The sequence below is a fragment of the Pholcus phalangioides genome, unplaced genomic scaffold, assembly GCF_987345545.1.
Source record: "Pholcus phalangioides strain wild (caught in Gottingen) unplaced genomic scaffold, Ppha-v1.0 ptg000017l_1, whole genome shotgun sequence".
NCBI classification, from domain to species: domain Eukaryota; kingdom Metazoa; phylum Arthropoda; class Arachnida; order Araneae; family Pholcidae; genus Pholcus; species Pholcus phalangioides.
The window spans coordinates 25,525,743-25,542,983 of record NW_028301610.1 but is presented as its reverse complement, the minus strand read 5'-3'; the positions used below and the strand labels follow the sequence as shown (position 1 = coordinate 25,542,983).

The window sequence follows — 17,241 nt, the reverse complement described above, 5'->3', positions numbered from 1 at the left end:
TTGCCGCAAACTACAGTGGTCAACAGCCATTTTGTACCTGGAATGTGATACACTCATTCTCATATATTTTTGGGTGTAGAATCTAAATCTGCCCTTGAAAAATGAGCTAACACATAAGATTTTTCTGCAATTTATATTTTTTAGTATTTTTTGAGGTTTATGTGTTTTTTTTATGTGGTGCACCAGAATACATTTATCAAATTAAATCTGTGATTATTTTAAAATATTTGCAAACATACTACACAGTGAGCCAGTCTTAGTTTGGAAAGTACTAAATTACTAATGTCAGAGGAAAGTGAATCAGAAGGTGTACAACCTTCAGAATTGTACAGACATGATTATGACCTTACCTCATAGAATAGAAGAATCTGAATGATTTAGTCCACAATTTAAAACATTTGCAATTAAAGGGGGCTGAAATTTTGAATTCTAGGTTGAAAAAATGGAACTTTCTGCCAGCTGAAGAAACAAATATTTTCAGTTTCAGAGCAAGATGTAACCACTTTTGTATGTGTGCATGCAGTGTCATAACTAGGCAGGAGCACCCGCACCAAGTGGGCCCAGAATGGCCCATTTAGGAACAAAAATGGGCCAGAAGGGGTCTAAATGCAAATTCTTGCACGGAACACGGAAATGGCTAGTTACGGCACTGTGTGTGTGTTCCAACATAAATGGACTGATGATGGAAATGGGTGTTCAGCAGAGCTTGTCTTAAGAGCATCATGGGCCCCCGGGCTGTGATTTTTCTGAGGCCCTATATGGCAAATTATCAATAATTTCAATGTGAACTCATTTTTGTGAGGCCTGTCTTTTCTCTTGAGGTCCCCGGGCCATGTATTAAAACGGCACTAGTGTTCAGTAGAACACACAGGAGGGGTGACTATTTATCGACTCAAACAAAATAAGCTTTAAAGCAGTATTATTGCATAATGGCAACAAACTTCCTTCTGTGCCTGTGACTTAGTGCAGTGGACATAAGAGAAACATATAAAAGTATGGCTGTGCTACTGGAAACAATCAGATATAAAGATCATGAGTGGTAGGTATGTTGTAGCCATAAACTGGGTCTCAAGCTTCTATGGTTGATGACAATGACCCTACACTAAGTGGGCACGATAGACCTGGCAACAATAAACTTAGTTTGAGCATTCAGAAGTCTGCCATGATCACGTTTCCAATATAAATCCTGCTGCTGTAGTGATAGAGTGGTCACAGTGACAGACTTGCATTGTGAGATCTTGCGTTCAAACCCCACTGGTGCCACAGTTTGTTTTCTATGGTTCCCAATTCCGAGGCACAAATGCAAGCCAATCTCCTTGTTTAAAGTCTCACCACAGACAGCGATGGACCTACAAACAGTACAAATATTCAATCATTACACTTCACTCCCTTCACTTCTGAGATATAGATGGCAGCAGTGAAAAATCAGACACATCACTAGATACGCACTTACACTGTTAGGTGCACACACTTACAATTCCGGAAAAACTTGCAAAGTAGTAAATTGCCCATGGCGATAGACCTGAGTTGTACTTGGTTTGAAAAAAAGAAAGAATATCAATTCTGTTTCATATACGTATAAACAGGAAAAAAGCTGATATCATCTACATAACAAATACAACAGTTTTAAAATGTCTCTTGATAAATGTCTCTTTTAAAGACTCTTGATAATCTGTCCATGTGCAAGTCTGGCTCATCTGCTTTTAGGCAAGTTTTTTTTTCGAGCATTAAGAGGAAAACATGTCACTGCATGTCTGCGTGCACACATTTATATTATCTAAATGGGTTTTTTTCAACTAACTTTGCGTACTTAAAAAATCGTTAAGGAATAAAGCAAATACCAGGAAATACTAAAAAATTCCTAATGCATTTCGACACACTATGGGTTTCGTCTTCAGAGGATAAGAGTATCATGCTGACCGAGTTTCACACTTGGATTGAGTACCAAATCTTCAATCTCAGTTGTTCAGCAGAATGAAAAAACAATACGTCTGTTCAAGTCAAATGTTGTGGCAAGAATGAAGCAAAGTGCCTGTGTGTAAGTCTTTTGTAACAACCTGATTGTCTGCTTGCGAAATGGAGCTATCAGATTGGTCTATTCAAATTTTTTTTAAATTCCTGCTCGTAATGAATTTAAGCCATGGTGATGCGATTGGTGGTGTGGATTTACTACCATTTACTAATTTGTTTTTGAAGGCCCGGATGTATGTGCCTTCGTAGAAGTCTAAATCGGCTTTGGATTATCTTAATCCATACTCATTATTTCACTTTGTGAAAAACCCTTGCTTCCTGAAATTTGAATCTATGGCTCTCTTTGCCAGCAGTGAGCAGCGATGGTCGATTTTTCACATTCTTGATTTTTAACACAGCGAGCATGTTAAAAATGATAGAATAATCTGGCACACCCTGGTCTGATATGTGCCGGACAACTTCAAGGTGCGAATGCAAGCCGATCTCCCCATTAAAAGTCTCGCCGCAGAGAGCAACAGGCCTACAACGGTAAAATCATCAAAAACATTACACTTCACTCATAGTTTGAAAAATATGTGGTAGATGGCAGCACTATAACAAGCATTAAACAGAAACAAGCTACACATTAGGTTCACAACACAGACATGCACATTCCAACATGTACCAATTCGTCAGAAGTTACACAGAGGAATATGGCTGAGGTACATGTGTGGCTTAGTATAGTAGTTTATCACATAGTTACAATGACCATAAAATATTTTATAAAATGAGCTTTGAAACAACTCTTTCAGAAATTTTTAAAATTGCCAGGAATTTTAGAAATTTTGTTTTTCATTTCAAAAATCGAAAATAGAAAAAGTTATAATTTTAAATTCATTCAAATAAATTCAAGATAATAAAACAAAAAAATTAAATTTTTGTAACTTTCGATATCAAACTAAGAAAACTATAGATGTAAAATATTCTTTACTCACTCATGAACAGAAGAGCTTGAAAGTAAACCTTTAAAAAAAGTAATTTATGAGAAACAGTGAATTAAACAAATTAAAAATGAATAAAAAATATATATAAATAAAAATGTGACAACAGGCAAATTGCCCAATGCTGTGGCTAAAAAATGTTCATATATTATATTCAAATGTTAATAGATGTCAATTATATAAATACAAAAACCCTAAAATTAAAGAAATTATTACAAAGATAGCCTTAAAAAATGTTTATGTCAGACTACTTGCAACCAGTGAACGCAAGACTAGGGGTAATTTTCTTTGTATATAAAGCTTCAAAAACTGGTTTGAATCATCAAACAAATGAAAGAATATAAATCCTGTTTTGTATACGTATAAACATGTAAAAAAGCTGATATCATCCACATAACAAACATAAAAGTTTTGCGAGGTTTATACTTATCTTCATACTTTTAATACAGTCAGACCTGCTTATAACGAAGTTGGAAAAAAACAGCAAAACTATTCCTTGTATGCGAACATACAAGCCAATGTCCGCATTGGCTTGAAAAATGATGGGATTAAGCAAAATAAAACATTTCCCATACACAATACACATTTTTCAGTGATCTGAGGATTCTTGAAATGAAAATTAAAATAACATTTTAATAAAGATTAAAAACATAATTATAATCTCATGTACTTGAGGACATCATCAAAAATATGTGTCAATCATTTCTTTTTCTTGAAATTTTTGTGGACTTTGAACATTTTGCATTTAAATCATTTTTGCCAAGTAAGCATGCAAAAAATATATAATGTTTTTTTTTAGTAAGTGTGCAGACTCTGGAAGATTTTTTGATGTAATTTTTTTAAACCATCCAAAGAAAGAATAACAAACTTTGAATAATACTGAATTTTTCTGATACATCTCACTTCCTTTTTTCCATTTTAAAAACGTTTTAAGGAGGAAAAATAAAACAAAATATGGTTTTACACTATGCAACATATCCTTACTAGAACGTCTTCCAAGGAGACATTATCAGTTGCAGAAATGTAAATCTACAGATAAGAAGATTCAGATAAGATTACAAAGAAGTTTGTGACGATTCAGTGTTTGAAAATAGGTCAAAAATTTGTTATAGGCATACTTTGCTAAAATTGGTGTTTGGAATAAGTAATCAAAATAGCATAGATAAGCAATACAAAATTCATGGAACAAGGAAAAACTTTGTTATAAGTAAAAATTTGTAATACCCGTGTTCATTATAAGTGAGCCCGACTGTATAAACTTTTTGATTTCCTTAGAATCTATCATCTTATTAATGTGTATCTTACACATGATTTCTTTAAGCCTAGATTACAAATTCAAAGTTTGAAAACAGTTTTTCTATTGAAGCTGAGCTAGCAGGACTTAAAATTGCTAGTTTTGCAATTTTAGATGCAGACTCAACTAAAAACCGATTAAAAATTATGGTTTAACCATCTAACCATTTAGAAATTCCCTTCCACTAAATCACAGGATTAGTCAATTTTCTGGCTGTATTGAGATAAGACATGATAAAAGGAGTTTCCTCAGCTTTAACAACAATGACCATTGGCCAAGCATCTGTTAATATTTTTTGTTGCTCATATGCAAACCATATTATTTGCACATCAGCCAGTCTTTGACCTTTATATTTAGAGGGCAAAATAAAAGCCAAATAATAGAATGGTTTGAGAATTTGTATTGTTTTGTACTTTTTAGTATAAAGCGGATTCAAGTTTTTTTTCAGAAGTCAAACATAGCATGTGAGTCTTACTTTAAACATCTGGAAACTTAAATTTACTTGGAATATGAAACATTATTTGTGCTATGTACTTTTCAAAAAGAATTTTTATATTCAAATGCAATAATTGAGAATTTTGACATCATAGTCAAACTACTGTCCAAAAAAACTGTCCCTGCTTCAAAAACCTGCCAACCCCATTCAAAACATGATTATCAAATGAGAAAACATCAAATATGGGTATGAGTCATTAACCCTTTAAGTGGGAATAACAAGATATCTCGCCACCATAAAAGCCTCTTATTCTAGCATTGACAAGCCCAGATATTTTGTAAGAATTATTTCTCAATGAAAAACTTTTCCCCACATCCCTTAGTTTGTACCAGCTGAAAATCAGAGGAAAACCTACTTAACCAGTCGAATGTCACATATCCTATCATTTTTTTAAACAAAATACATTTCAGGTTTCTCTGAGCAGAAAGTAGCCAAAAAAAGAAGATATGATTACATTAATGTGTGGTAATAAAGAGGGAGAAGAGACATCTAGTTAGATTTTTTTTCCCGTGTGTGGACTCCAAACTGGTTTTCATGATGCTATTTGTGTGTAAAGATATATATATAACAATAGAAGGTTTAAGATAACACAACAATAGACAATGTATAGATAGAGTACACGGAGACTGGGGGACGTCTATGAGTAAATATTTGGGGGATATTGTAATATATCTCAATAGGGACTGGTAATCAAGACCTGATATTGGTATTTACCCTCAAAAAATGGATAATTATGTACCATTTATGTGATTTTTTTTATTGAAAAGTGCAGATTTATTTTGATCAATTAGTTTTGATAAGAGCTTTCAAATTCTTGTGCTATGTATAGCAGCATAGATCAGACACGGGACCCCTTTCACTGATACAAATAGTTTTCTCTAGTTTCTTATATGGGAAAAACTCCCCATATAATGATCATTTCCCCATTTTCTGACTTTTTTTTGGGCCCGTGGAATAGATCTTTAATGCATAGTATTTCACTCCATAATGGAATGAAAGTTCTCAGTGCCAAAGTGGGAGGGGGTATTTTAGTGAGAGGCCTCTATTGATTTGGATAATGATTGTCATAGATCAGGGGTTTTCAACCTTTCTCAAGTGGCGAGCACTGCCTATACCCGTCATCAAACAAACAGCACACCTTATGGCAACTTTGACATACTTATACCTGAAATCTGCAGCTGCAGCTTTAACCCATCTCTGGGGGGAGGGGGAGAAGCTCTGAATGCCGGACGAAATATTAAACAATACAGCGAATTCAAACATTTACATGATTTGATTTTTTTTGCAGTCCCCCTGAACTTCTAATCAACTGAGTTGATCTGAATGAAAGTAGGTAAGTCAAGGAACCATAACATCACATCAAAAATGAACATGTCAACACACATAATATTATTTAAGAAAATAATGAATTATATTTGATTTTATATAGCACTTCATATAATTTCTGAGAACAGAAAATGTGTGTAGGAAAAGTGCATTGGCATATGTTCACATTTTTTCTCTATGAATTTATTTTAAAGTACGCATGGATACTTCTGGTATCTTAGCCAAACCATCCTACATCTCTAGAAGACTCGACCATTCCCTTAAAATAAAACCTATTTTTGCTTCCACTGACTGCTTTAAATACAGCTTCTTTCCTCATACCATTGGTGAATGGAACAAACTCCCAAGCTCTATTGTTGAATCTCCCTCTATCACTAGTTTTTTATCCAACATCAAACAATATCTTTGTCATTCTCAATCGCATCCTCTTGTATAGGCCCAAGGGCCAACAATATTGTATAAATAAATAAATAAATAAAGTACATCTCCTCAGACAGAGACGAGCAGGGAAAAAAAGATGATTGTGAGTGAAAACAGAATTTGTTTTTAATCTCTCACACAAGAAGTTTTAGGGTTGCTTTGTTAGGCGAACACACACAGTGTAACAATAGCAGTGAAGGAATGGCGTTTCTATTTCTTCCATTTGACTCCGGACATAATATTATGTCAGAAAAACTGGACAGGTTAATTAAAAAAGATACAGCATTTTGCAGGGCCAGTTTTAGACTTAGTGGTGTCCTGTGCAGAAACAGTAGTTGGCGCCCCCCTCCACCAGGTGCGGATCCAGAGTGATGTGTCGGAGGAGGCAATTTTTGCTAGTCATTACTGTCCTGTAAAATACAGGACAGATTCATTCTCCCATATTATCAGGCTCTTGTTTGGGTGATCATCCCTATCGCCCCCCACACCTGTCCCCCTCCTGGTTGGATATAAAAGGGACGAAGAAGTCAGAAAAGCTTTCTTCCTAGAATGGGATTATTGCTATTTCACTTGTAAGCAAGCATAAAAACCAATTTGTTTGATTTAATTAAGAGATTTAAAAAAATTAAAAAACATTACATCACACATTTATTCAGGATACTCATCACAAAGGACATATCTTCTTCATAGTTATTTCAATTGAATTTTTATGGTAAAATACATGTAGTGCACGCACCACGTACGGCTAAACTGATAATTAAAGTGATATTTTTGTATGATTTCTTTCATATTTACAAAACTTATGAATTTCATTTGAAATTATCCCTTTCAGACCCAGTACTAAGTAACGGAAGGGGCAGGCCTGTAACTAGGCTGAGGCAACTTGGGCGGTGCCCAGGACCATGACCCCCATCCTGGAGCAGGGCCCCCAGCTGGGATCTTTTCCTGGGCCCTTCTATAGTAAATTTATAGCACGAAAAAACAAAAAATAATGGTATTTGTCCTGAGCTCCAGGGCTGGAGCTTTGTCAGCCCCACCCTTGTGGGGCCATACCTGAGCCAAATGGGGGCCCTTATAACTCCTCCTTTTTCTGAGCATAACCATTTCAAGGAGACTCCAAGAAAGTCTGCTCCGAGAAAGCATGCTACAGTCCTGGAGAAGGGGTTGTTTTTTATCTCCGTAGATTATTCTTTTAACCTCAGGGACTTTGGCTTTAATTACAACTATAATGCACAATTCTTTAAGTTTGGGCTGAACATCCCTAAGATTAAAAAAAGAATATCTAAAGGGAAAAAAAACCACTCGTACAGCCAGTACAGAAATTGACATTTTCTCCACAAAACCGTGTTAAACAACTTCTCCCTCCTTGAGAGAGATTGATAAATGAAATTTTCTCATGAGGGTTATATACAGCTGCAGACTATATGGTGCCTTTTTTTCTCAAACTAGTGAAGGTTGAATCTGCAGATTATAAGCAGGAAAATTTGATAGGTTTTGTTTAACTCTTAATCAAGATTCACATCGAGGACAGAGAAAAACAGAAAGAAATGTTTTTCCTTCAAAATGACTTTCTTTAAGATGATTAAAATTTTTACAACTTATAGAAAACTAATATAACAAAAATTAAAATAAAAAATTTCACTAGGATCACCAGATTTTCATTTTGATCTAATTTATATTGAGGTTTTTGGCCCTTCTTGAAAGTTGGTTGGCATATCTTGTCAAGCAATCTTCATACTGATTTGTGATTATGACCTTCCTGCATCCTTCATTGATTGACCAACCACTCCAAATCAGTACTGTCACCAAAATATCCTCTCGAAGGTGCATCACCCCCATCCCCTATTTCCGAATTTGAAGTGTCAACCGTCTCTTGCAATAAGTATATATACTATTATAGGTATATACACTATTGTTTTTTTAGATTTGAAGAAGAATCAATGGCCCAACCCCCCACGTCAAATCAAAAAACAGGGGCATAACAATCTTTTTACATTCCTATCTTCTGACTCGACAGACATAGCTGTCCAGCTTCCTATAGCATTGGTTTTAAATCGATGATTATCAACCTCCTCCACTTTTGAAGGAAAGAAAACTTTTACTGTCGACTTCTCCATTTGTACAGAGCGAACTGTTCTGAAAAGGAAGTTCTATGGTCATGCAAAGCTCAGTTAATCATAACTTCCAACTTTTCTACATCTTCTTTTAATGGCAACAAAAGACCACTCAATCTGCTCCTGGAAAATATCGCATTTCTCTCTTTCAGGTGTTATCTTTCCATTTCCCAAAATAAGGTCATAAAAAAATCACTCTAGCTCCCAAACTTTTTTTTTTGGTTTGAAGTGCCCTTTGGGTATTCAAATGCTTTCCATAGAGCTTCAAATCATAATACATAAGCTTATCTTACAGTTGCAGGCAGCTGGATTGATTAAGTTCACACAATGATTCGTATTCCCAAATAATATATATAACATAGTGGGAAAATTACACGTATTAATAAACTGGCACACTATTTAATTAATAAATCTATTTGATAAGACATATTATTGCTCTTTCACCTAGTACCTTACCAAGGTGCAAAACAATGCCGTGAAGCATATTTAGGAACAACGATCCTAATGGAATAAAGCAATACTTCATATATATTTAGCTCTGACATTTTTTTCTTGGTTTCAAAAACATAATTAGGAAGGAGGGGGTCATGATTGTGGAATCTGGTTCACAAAGGTGTTTAAAAAAAAATCAAATTGAATTTTCAACATAAGTCCCTCACATAGGTGTACGCAGAATTTGGGGAGGGGGTCAATTTTTTTTTCTTCTCAAGGGAGGGGGGTTTAAGTTTTTTCCTGAAAAATAACACTATATTACAAAAATAGGGATCTATTTTTGCAATATAGGTTATCTTCCCTCCAAAATAGGGCTCCATTTTTGTACCCCTGACCTCCCCTAATTAAAAAAAACTTTTGTTTCAATAGGTTCTCGTTTTGATGCATTCAAAAGACCAGCGATATTTTATATCATAACATATGTTGAATTTTTTTGCTGTCTTACCTTGGATTTGGTGCTCCTCCTAGAGCGGGCACAAATAAGTTTTCCTAATTTTTTTTTTTTTGCATTTCCACATCGGATATCATTTTCTGTAATTCATTTCCCCCTTTTACGTTGGATTTGGCGCTCCTACTAGAGGGGGCAGAAATCATTTCCCCTAACTTTTTTCACCCTTTCTACCTCAGACTTGGTGCCCCTCCTACAAGTGGGCACAAATAATTTTTCCTAATTTTTTTCATCCTTTCTCTTCAGATTTGATGCCCTTCTAGAGCACATCCAGTGCAACCAAGTTGCTTCTGGTTGCACTACCAGGAAAGTCTGGAGAGTCAGGAGATGGAGTAGTGATCTGAGGCACCAAAGTGCATGAGTTTTCTCATGAGCATAGGCGGAGATAGACTTGGAAGTCCGGGGGGGGGACACGGTCATTATTGCTGGGGAGGGACAAGATGATGATGATGTCGATTCATCTATACATATATGCATTAGATCAGTCGACTTCACCTTTGATGCTGGGGGGGGGGGGCAATGCCCCCCACGCCCCCCGTATCTCCGCCCATGCTCATGAGAGAGCACACATTTTTGTTTCTCCTCGTGTGAAAGGTAGAAACAAGGCCCAAGTGCAGGATCTCTATTTAAAATGGTCAGCAATTCATAGGTTTTAATATTAATTCAATATTTCTTTTAAAATATTGTACTGTGTTGGTGATTTGATTCTGCATTTTAAATACATGTAACAAAAGTTGGGGAAAAAGAGGCATGAAAGGCCTCTGGCTTAAAATCTTTCCCACATAAAAAACACATTCAGTTTCTGTAATACTCAACACAACATCGGAAAACACTCTTGCTTTTGTTAGCAGAAAAATTGCATGAGCGAAGGAGATTCCTTACAGATTTTTTACAGCACACAAAACTATCTTCCCTCCAAAATCTCCTGCAGGGCCAAATGAAAAGAAAAGAGCTCAAGTGTGTGTGTGTGTGTATTTTTATGTGACAAAAATTACTATGCACTGTACATAGGGCCTATATAGGTGCACTGCCCATCGATTCTTTTCTTTTTGAAAAATAACCGTAATATACACACTCAAACCTTCAATTTTTCTTCACAGCTCGGTCATATTTTTCATGTATATTTTATACAGTTATTTTTTTAAAATACATACCTAAAAGATATTTTTCTAGTAATGCATATCTAGCATGTTTCGGTGCCCCTTATCATTAGGTGCCCTGTGCAGTTGCACTGGTCGCACTGCCCTAAGACCATCCCTGCATTTTGAAAGGGGCTTTTGTGATTTCTAATTGCCACTTAAAGGGTTAAAATATATACAATCACAATCCCTCGGCTTACTTTTGGAAGATTTGTGCAGAAATTCTTGAAAACAATATAAAAAATCATTATAAAATTTATGTAAATTGTATCGATGAGTCATTTGTTTTTTACAAGTAAAATATCAACTCATTTCTCACATGAATAGATCAATAAATAAAAGGAGAACCTTACCATCTAGTAATGGTTGTATTTTTTCAGGAACCTATAAATATTCAATGGGGTATAATGAATGTTAAAATAATGCATAAACTGTTTTTAAAAAGATTAAACTATGTTATAGTTACACAAGAAAAATAACAACGATGAACACATAATACAAACAAAATAAAAAATAAATTTAAAAAATGACCTTCAGAAACTGTGATGGAACCATTCCTTTATTTTCCTCTTGGTCTTCAGCCTCCCACAAGCCATCAGCCCTGCACAGACAAAAGAAATTTAAATACAGTCACACTTGCTCATAATGATCTCAGTTGTAATAAAACTCCAGCAAATAACTAGTAGTGGCTTAGTTCGTCCTGGACTGCAGTATGCTGTAAGGTTTTGGAGACCGTACCTACAGAGGGACAGACTTGGTTGAAGGGGTGCATAGAAGAACTATGCGTGTCCTTATTGGCACACAGGGTTTGAGTTATGAAGAGAGACTTCATTTTTTGAATATGTTTACATTGGATGAACGCAGGTGTCGGGGAGATATGATTGAAGTGTTCAAAATTTTCAATGGGATGGATAGGATGGACCATGAATCAATCGACAACTACATCGTCAATCAACTGCTTTTACAAAGGGACACCAGTATTGATTGGTAAGGGGCAATTCTAGGTTATGGTGTCACTGGGGATTTTTCTCTTATAGGGGTGTTAACAAATGGAATAGCTTACCCCCGGAGGTGGTAAATTCTAACTCAATCGACACATTTTAAAAGAAATATGTTGGGGTAAATCGAGAAACAATCCATACTTAGAATAAGACAATCATAAGTATTCTTTATGGGCATTGTATAATATTTTATCATGTATATATATTGTTTGTAATTGAATTTTTTAATTTGAGTTGCTGTATTTTTCAAATATATGACATCCATATTTGTTATGGGCATCTTTTTCTCAGTCACCTCGTTGGTCATTTTGCCTGTTGTGGTGTTGTACTTGTATTTGGTCCAACTGATTATCATAGAGCAGAGTGAATTTCAAACTTTAGTCGCTCGCGGCTCCCTTGCCCAATTCATGATTCATTTGCAGTTCCCCAGAATAGTTCAGTAGATATTTTCACTTAAAAAAGAACTATTTTGAAGCATGAATAGGCACACAAATAAATTTCACCAGCTCGCCCTGATGCCCCCACATACTACATCGGGGCGCTTGGACGGGAATTATTGGTAGGCCCATGGATAAGACTTTTCATGAGCCCTTTTATATTGAATTTACAGCATGAAAAAAACAAAAAAGAAAGATTATAATTGTTCCGGTTCCCAGGGCTCGAGCTGTGTCAGTCCCGCCCTTGTGAGGGCCATGTGTGTCTGACAAAGGTTGGTGATACTTCTAGGAGCTGCAATGCATACTTTGAGAAATACTGCCATGGAGAATAATGTGTAACTTTTCTTTGCTTACTTGAAAATCTAACAATCTTGAATATAAAAACACATTTTTTGTCACTTGTGCCTTAGTTTCCATGGCGTTTTTTTACAAAAATTCCAACAATTAGAGCTCAGCAAACACTGAGGGGATGATTGCCTGTTGTTCAATTACAAATAGAAATTCATGGCCACAAAAGACAAATTGCCATTGAGGGGGTTAATAGAAACATATATAAGGCCATAGCCTAAACATAAAATTTGAAACCTAACCATGAAAATGATTTATTACATGTTTGACATTCTGATTTGCTCAAAGATTAGTTTTCATTCAATTCAAAATAGGGGCATTGACATTATTCTTACAAGCTATGGATCCTTATTAATGCTTCTTTTCTTATGGAATCTGAAATCTCTCATGATTTTCTTATATTAGTAATGGTTATCTTTTTAAGCTTTGCACAGTCTGTTCCTGATATGGTAAACTTTGATTTAAAAGTTTTTTTAGAAGTTCCCGTGAGTATATTTGTGTTATAATTTAAACCCAAAAATAATTATCCTCGATTTAACAAATAAAAATGTCAGTTTTATCTGATTCGCTAAATTAGGATTCGACTTTATTTGGTTTGAAAGGATGTTGGAAGCCTACCCACTTCAAGAAATACAGCTAGCAGTGTTTTGGTCCAGAGGAATCCAAAAAATTGTTTGTTTTTATCTATCATCAAATCCAGAAGTGTTATTTTCAATTTTATTTTGATTCAGAAAATATGTTTCATATCTCTGTGCAAAGAAGACCCCCCCCCCCCTTGGGATGTCTGGATTTTCCCCCTGATAAATACAGCTGGGCTTTAAATTTTGAAGCAATAAATTACACAACTCATTCATTTTGTGATCTGTCATCTCACACAAGACAGCGAACATGCACACGTTACAGAATTCAAAACTTTCTGGTGTGTAATTATTTGTTGAAAAGTTCCTTTGATACACTGACTACACAACTTCTAGGCAGGTATTGGAAATTCATAATAAACAAGAATTTATGGAAAGACAATGAATTTTTATTTGAAGAAATGAAGAGGCTTAATTCTTTTGAATTTTTTTTCACAATTAACCCTTTAAGTGGCATTGACAAGAGATATCTTGTCTCCTTAAAAGCCTCTTACTTTAGCATTGACAAGTCCAGATACTTTGTAAAGTTGATTTGTCGATGGAACACTTCTCCCTATCCTCCTTAGTTTGCACCTGCTTAAAATAGGAAGAAAGCCTAATTTGTTGAAAAAGGTATGGCATTTTGAAGGGGGTTTAGTGACTTCTGCGGTGCTGCTTAAAGGGTTAAATTTTTGACTTTTTACCCATGCTTTTTTAAAATATCTATAGAGAAGAGTAGAGGGAGCTCAATTTGTAAGTTAACTTTTTAAGGTATTGACAGTTTTTATGAGATCAAAACCTTCATATATATACTTTAATTATTTAGCAAGAGTCAACTGCACAACATAGGTTATTTGTTTTGTTTTTCCTGTTTCCTGGAAAAACAAAAGCTTATTTTAGTGTTATTTCTGAAAAAGTGGCAACAGACAGGCTCTCTGCCAACAGGGAAGGAAGAAATGCCACAGAATGGATTTTGTCTTTTAATATTGTGTTCACAGAATTAATATGTTCTATTAAAAGAAAAAAAAACTGGCCATAAAGAGAGGGGTTAGCTTTTGAATGGAAGTGGCTGCTTATAGACATTGTATTTCTTGGATTAATTACATGATGAGTTCTTCTGACACACAGTCGAGGCAGCTTATTAGAACCATGGATAATGTTATCATTCAGGTATTATCACTTTTGGAAAGAACAGAACAGACCAACACCATAACACTGGAAAAAAATAGTTTTTGTGACTTTGGATAATGTTATCAATTTTTTTTTCAGTCGAAAGTTTTTTGCATATTCTAATGTGAAGGTTTAACCAAAGTTATTTTTTTTCCCTGTAAGTTGTCATTATTAGGCTGCAAGCCTATGTAGAAGGCTAGAAGGTGTTTTCTCCCCTGATAACAAACATTTCTGTACTTTGTAGTGAATGACATTGGGGAACTTCCGTCATGTCATAATCGGTATGTAGTATTCGCTGTTGTCCATGTTGGCATGGAGCTACTGTGTTGCAATGGTCTTTCTATAGTGAAAGCAAATGCATGACAAAAAAAAGCTTTTTCTTTCAGTTCCTGATCAGTTTCTTAAATTTGATCAGATTCAAATTTCTTTTACAGAGGGACTTTCTCTCTATGTACATTTACAAAAAAATATCATAATTCCTGATATACATTAGACAGTTCCATTCTAACACTTCCCAATGGCTTAATAACAAAAATGCAGGATTTTAGCTTGAAGGGAAAAGAAAGTCCAGTTTTAGAATGGAATTAAAAACGAAAAAAAATGAAATGGTCAAACAATTTGCAACCAATTATGAGGGAAGGAAACACACAGTCATCCTGTTTATAACCAATACCCATTTAACACATGCCCCATTCAACCAAATTGAATGTATGGTCACTGTACTTGCAAACAGCACTTTTGCACAACAAAAACACAATGGATATGGTCATGCCCCCCAAGGGTGGGGCTGACAGGGCTGCGGCCCCAACATTTGTTTGTTTTTTTACATGCTATAAATTTACTATAGAAGGGCCGTGAAAAGTCTGGCTTGGGGACCCACCAATCATTTGTTTATTATTATCAGAAACCCTATAAGTCCCAAAGTGATCACATTGAGCAGCGTGAACTGTATTATGAGATTATAATAAAATTGTTTGCACAAGAAAACGTGAATCAGTTCACCTGATTCCTGTAACTGTCAGTAAGTTCCCTTTGCGAAATGACAGACTATTAGATGTTTCATCACCAAGATTGAAATCACACAGCGCTTCACATACAAATGTCTGTAAAAAGAAAAGAATGACAGGATTTGCATATTAATAACCAATATAAATATTCTGGAATACAAAATACTTCTATCAGTGCTGCAACTAGAGAAGGACAGGGCAGTTTGGTGCCCGGGTGCTGAGTTTACTGTTTTTCATTCAAAATTATGGGATGGGTGTCAAAATGGACATTGGCTCAGGGCAACAGAGTAAATTTTCATTTCTAGTTGCAGCCTTCAGTTCTATAAATGTTGCAGTTTAATAATTTTTATCATATAATATTTATTATTAGTATATTATTTATAATTGAACTTTATAAATTCATTATAAAAAAATGTCCTAACTACTTTTGAAACATTTCTGTTAAAATCATTTCGAAATAAGAGTTTACAATCTAGAATAGCATATTCAGTGGAGTACACTAACATATCCACTGAAAATATAGTTTATATGAAAGCATATGTCTACACAACAGTTTACTGAAACAGTATTTGTATACCACAGATCTGTTGATAGTTGTCTCATCCAAATCAGCAGTTGCATCATGTGTGTTACTATTATGATCTTCTAGATGTTTATCACTCTCATCATCCTGTGATTCTATAGCTTGTTGCTCGTCTTCATCTGTACTATCTGCATTACTACTGATACTAGAACTTTTTTCTGTCCTGTTTTGAAGTATTTAAATTTAGAAAAATAGTGATAATCATTAAAAAAAAAAATACAAGGGAATAGTAAAATGTAGTATGAATTAGAGATGGGACGAATATTCAACTGCTATTCACTATTTGGCCTTTTTGCTAAATATTCGGTTTGGCTGAATATCCATGTAAATCTAAGCACAACAAATTAATTTCAAAAAAATTATATTAATTGGAATTTTACACATAAATTAAAAATTTACGGATTATATTTTATTGTGTTGTGTGTATTGCTTTCTGTGCAAGAAATGATGTCAGGGTAAATTTCTAGGATAAGGAAAACATGAAATTGAAAATACAATCCTACAGCAATAATGTGGAAGTGAGCACAAATTACAAAAGTTCATTAATTGAAGGATGTACCTAGACAAGAAACGAATTGAGCTACTGAGAGGAGTAAAGAACATCTAGAGAGAGGAAAAATAAGTCATAAATTTTATGATGCATTAATACTTCAGAGTAAATGATGGTTGACATTTTCTTAATTAGATGTAAAATTATAACAAGTGTAGAAAAAAAAAAGATTCTGTAAATACAGTCATACCTCAGCTAACGAATGCCTCAGCTTACAAATTTTTAAGCGAATGAACATTTTTGATGATATGGAATGTATGATCTAACATGAAATAGCCGTGTCATGAGCATAATTTTTGCACCAATCATCATTAGAATTACCATCACTAGAGCCAGATTAACTAATTTCAGCTTGCATCTTTTTTCAGATGCACTTACACTTCTTTTTCTGAAATTCTTTGAACCATTTCATATAAACTGAAAGATTCAGCAAAAATAGAAATGCGTTAAAAAAAAAAGAAGGTGAGCCTATGTTTTCAAAGCACGCGTTCTTTCAGTGCAAGATTTTTAGTATCAAGCTGAACAGTCTGGACATTCTAAGAGGTTATCTTTTCCATCTGCATGTATCAGACACAGAAATGAGCTGAACAAATCACAAATGGATGGGGACATTTATGAACTTGAATGGGTTTTGTCAACACGAGCTTTAGTAGACTAAAGCTGGTGTTGGTTGAGTATACACTGGAAAATAAAAAGATCTTCAGCATCTCTCATCTTCCTGTAGATTCTCATTTATCCGATTTTCAAGCTGTTCATTTTAGCCTTCAATCAGTTTGTCTTTTTATAGCATTCCTTGGTGTTTTAAAAACTTATCTTTAAATTTTGGGCATAAGCTGGAACGAATCAAA

At 34.8% G+C, this 17,241-nt stretch overlaps 1 protein-coding gene across 2 annotated transcripts in view; it reads right to left on the bottom strand.

The window, feature by feature from the left end:
• The window catches only part of LOC149072602 (nephrocystin-1-like), a 50,493-nt gene that overhangs the window by 28,591 nt on the left and 4,661 nt on the right, over positions 1 to 17,241 (bottom strand). For both annotated transcript variants that reach the window (XM_089246306.1, XM_089246305.1), the window contains exons 3-7: positions 15,838 to 16,006; positions 15,256 to 15,356; positions 11,212 to 11,281; positions 11,034 to 11,064; positions 2,946 to 2,973 (exon numbers count right to left, since the gene is read on the bottom strand). In XM_089246306.1, the coding sequence (XP_089102432.1) occupies positions 2,946 to 2,973; positions 11,034 to 11,064; positions 11,212 to 11,281; positions 15,256 to 15,356; positions 15,838 to 16,006 (399 nt within the window). The remainder of the gene's footprint in view (positions 1 to 2,945; positions 2,974 to 11,033; positions 11,065 to 11,211; positions 11,282 to 15,255; positions 15,357 to 15,837; positions 16,007 to 17,241) is intronic.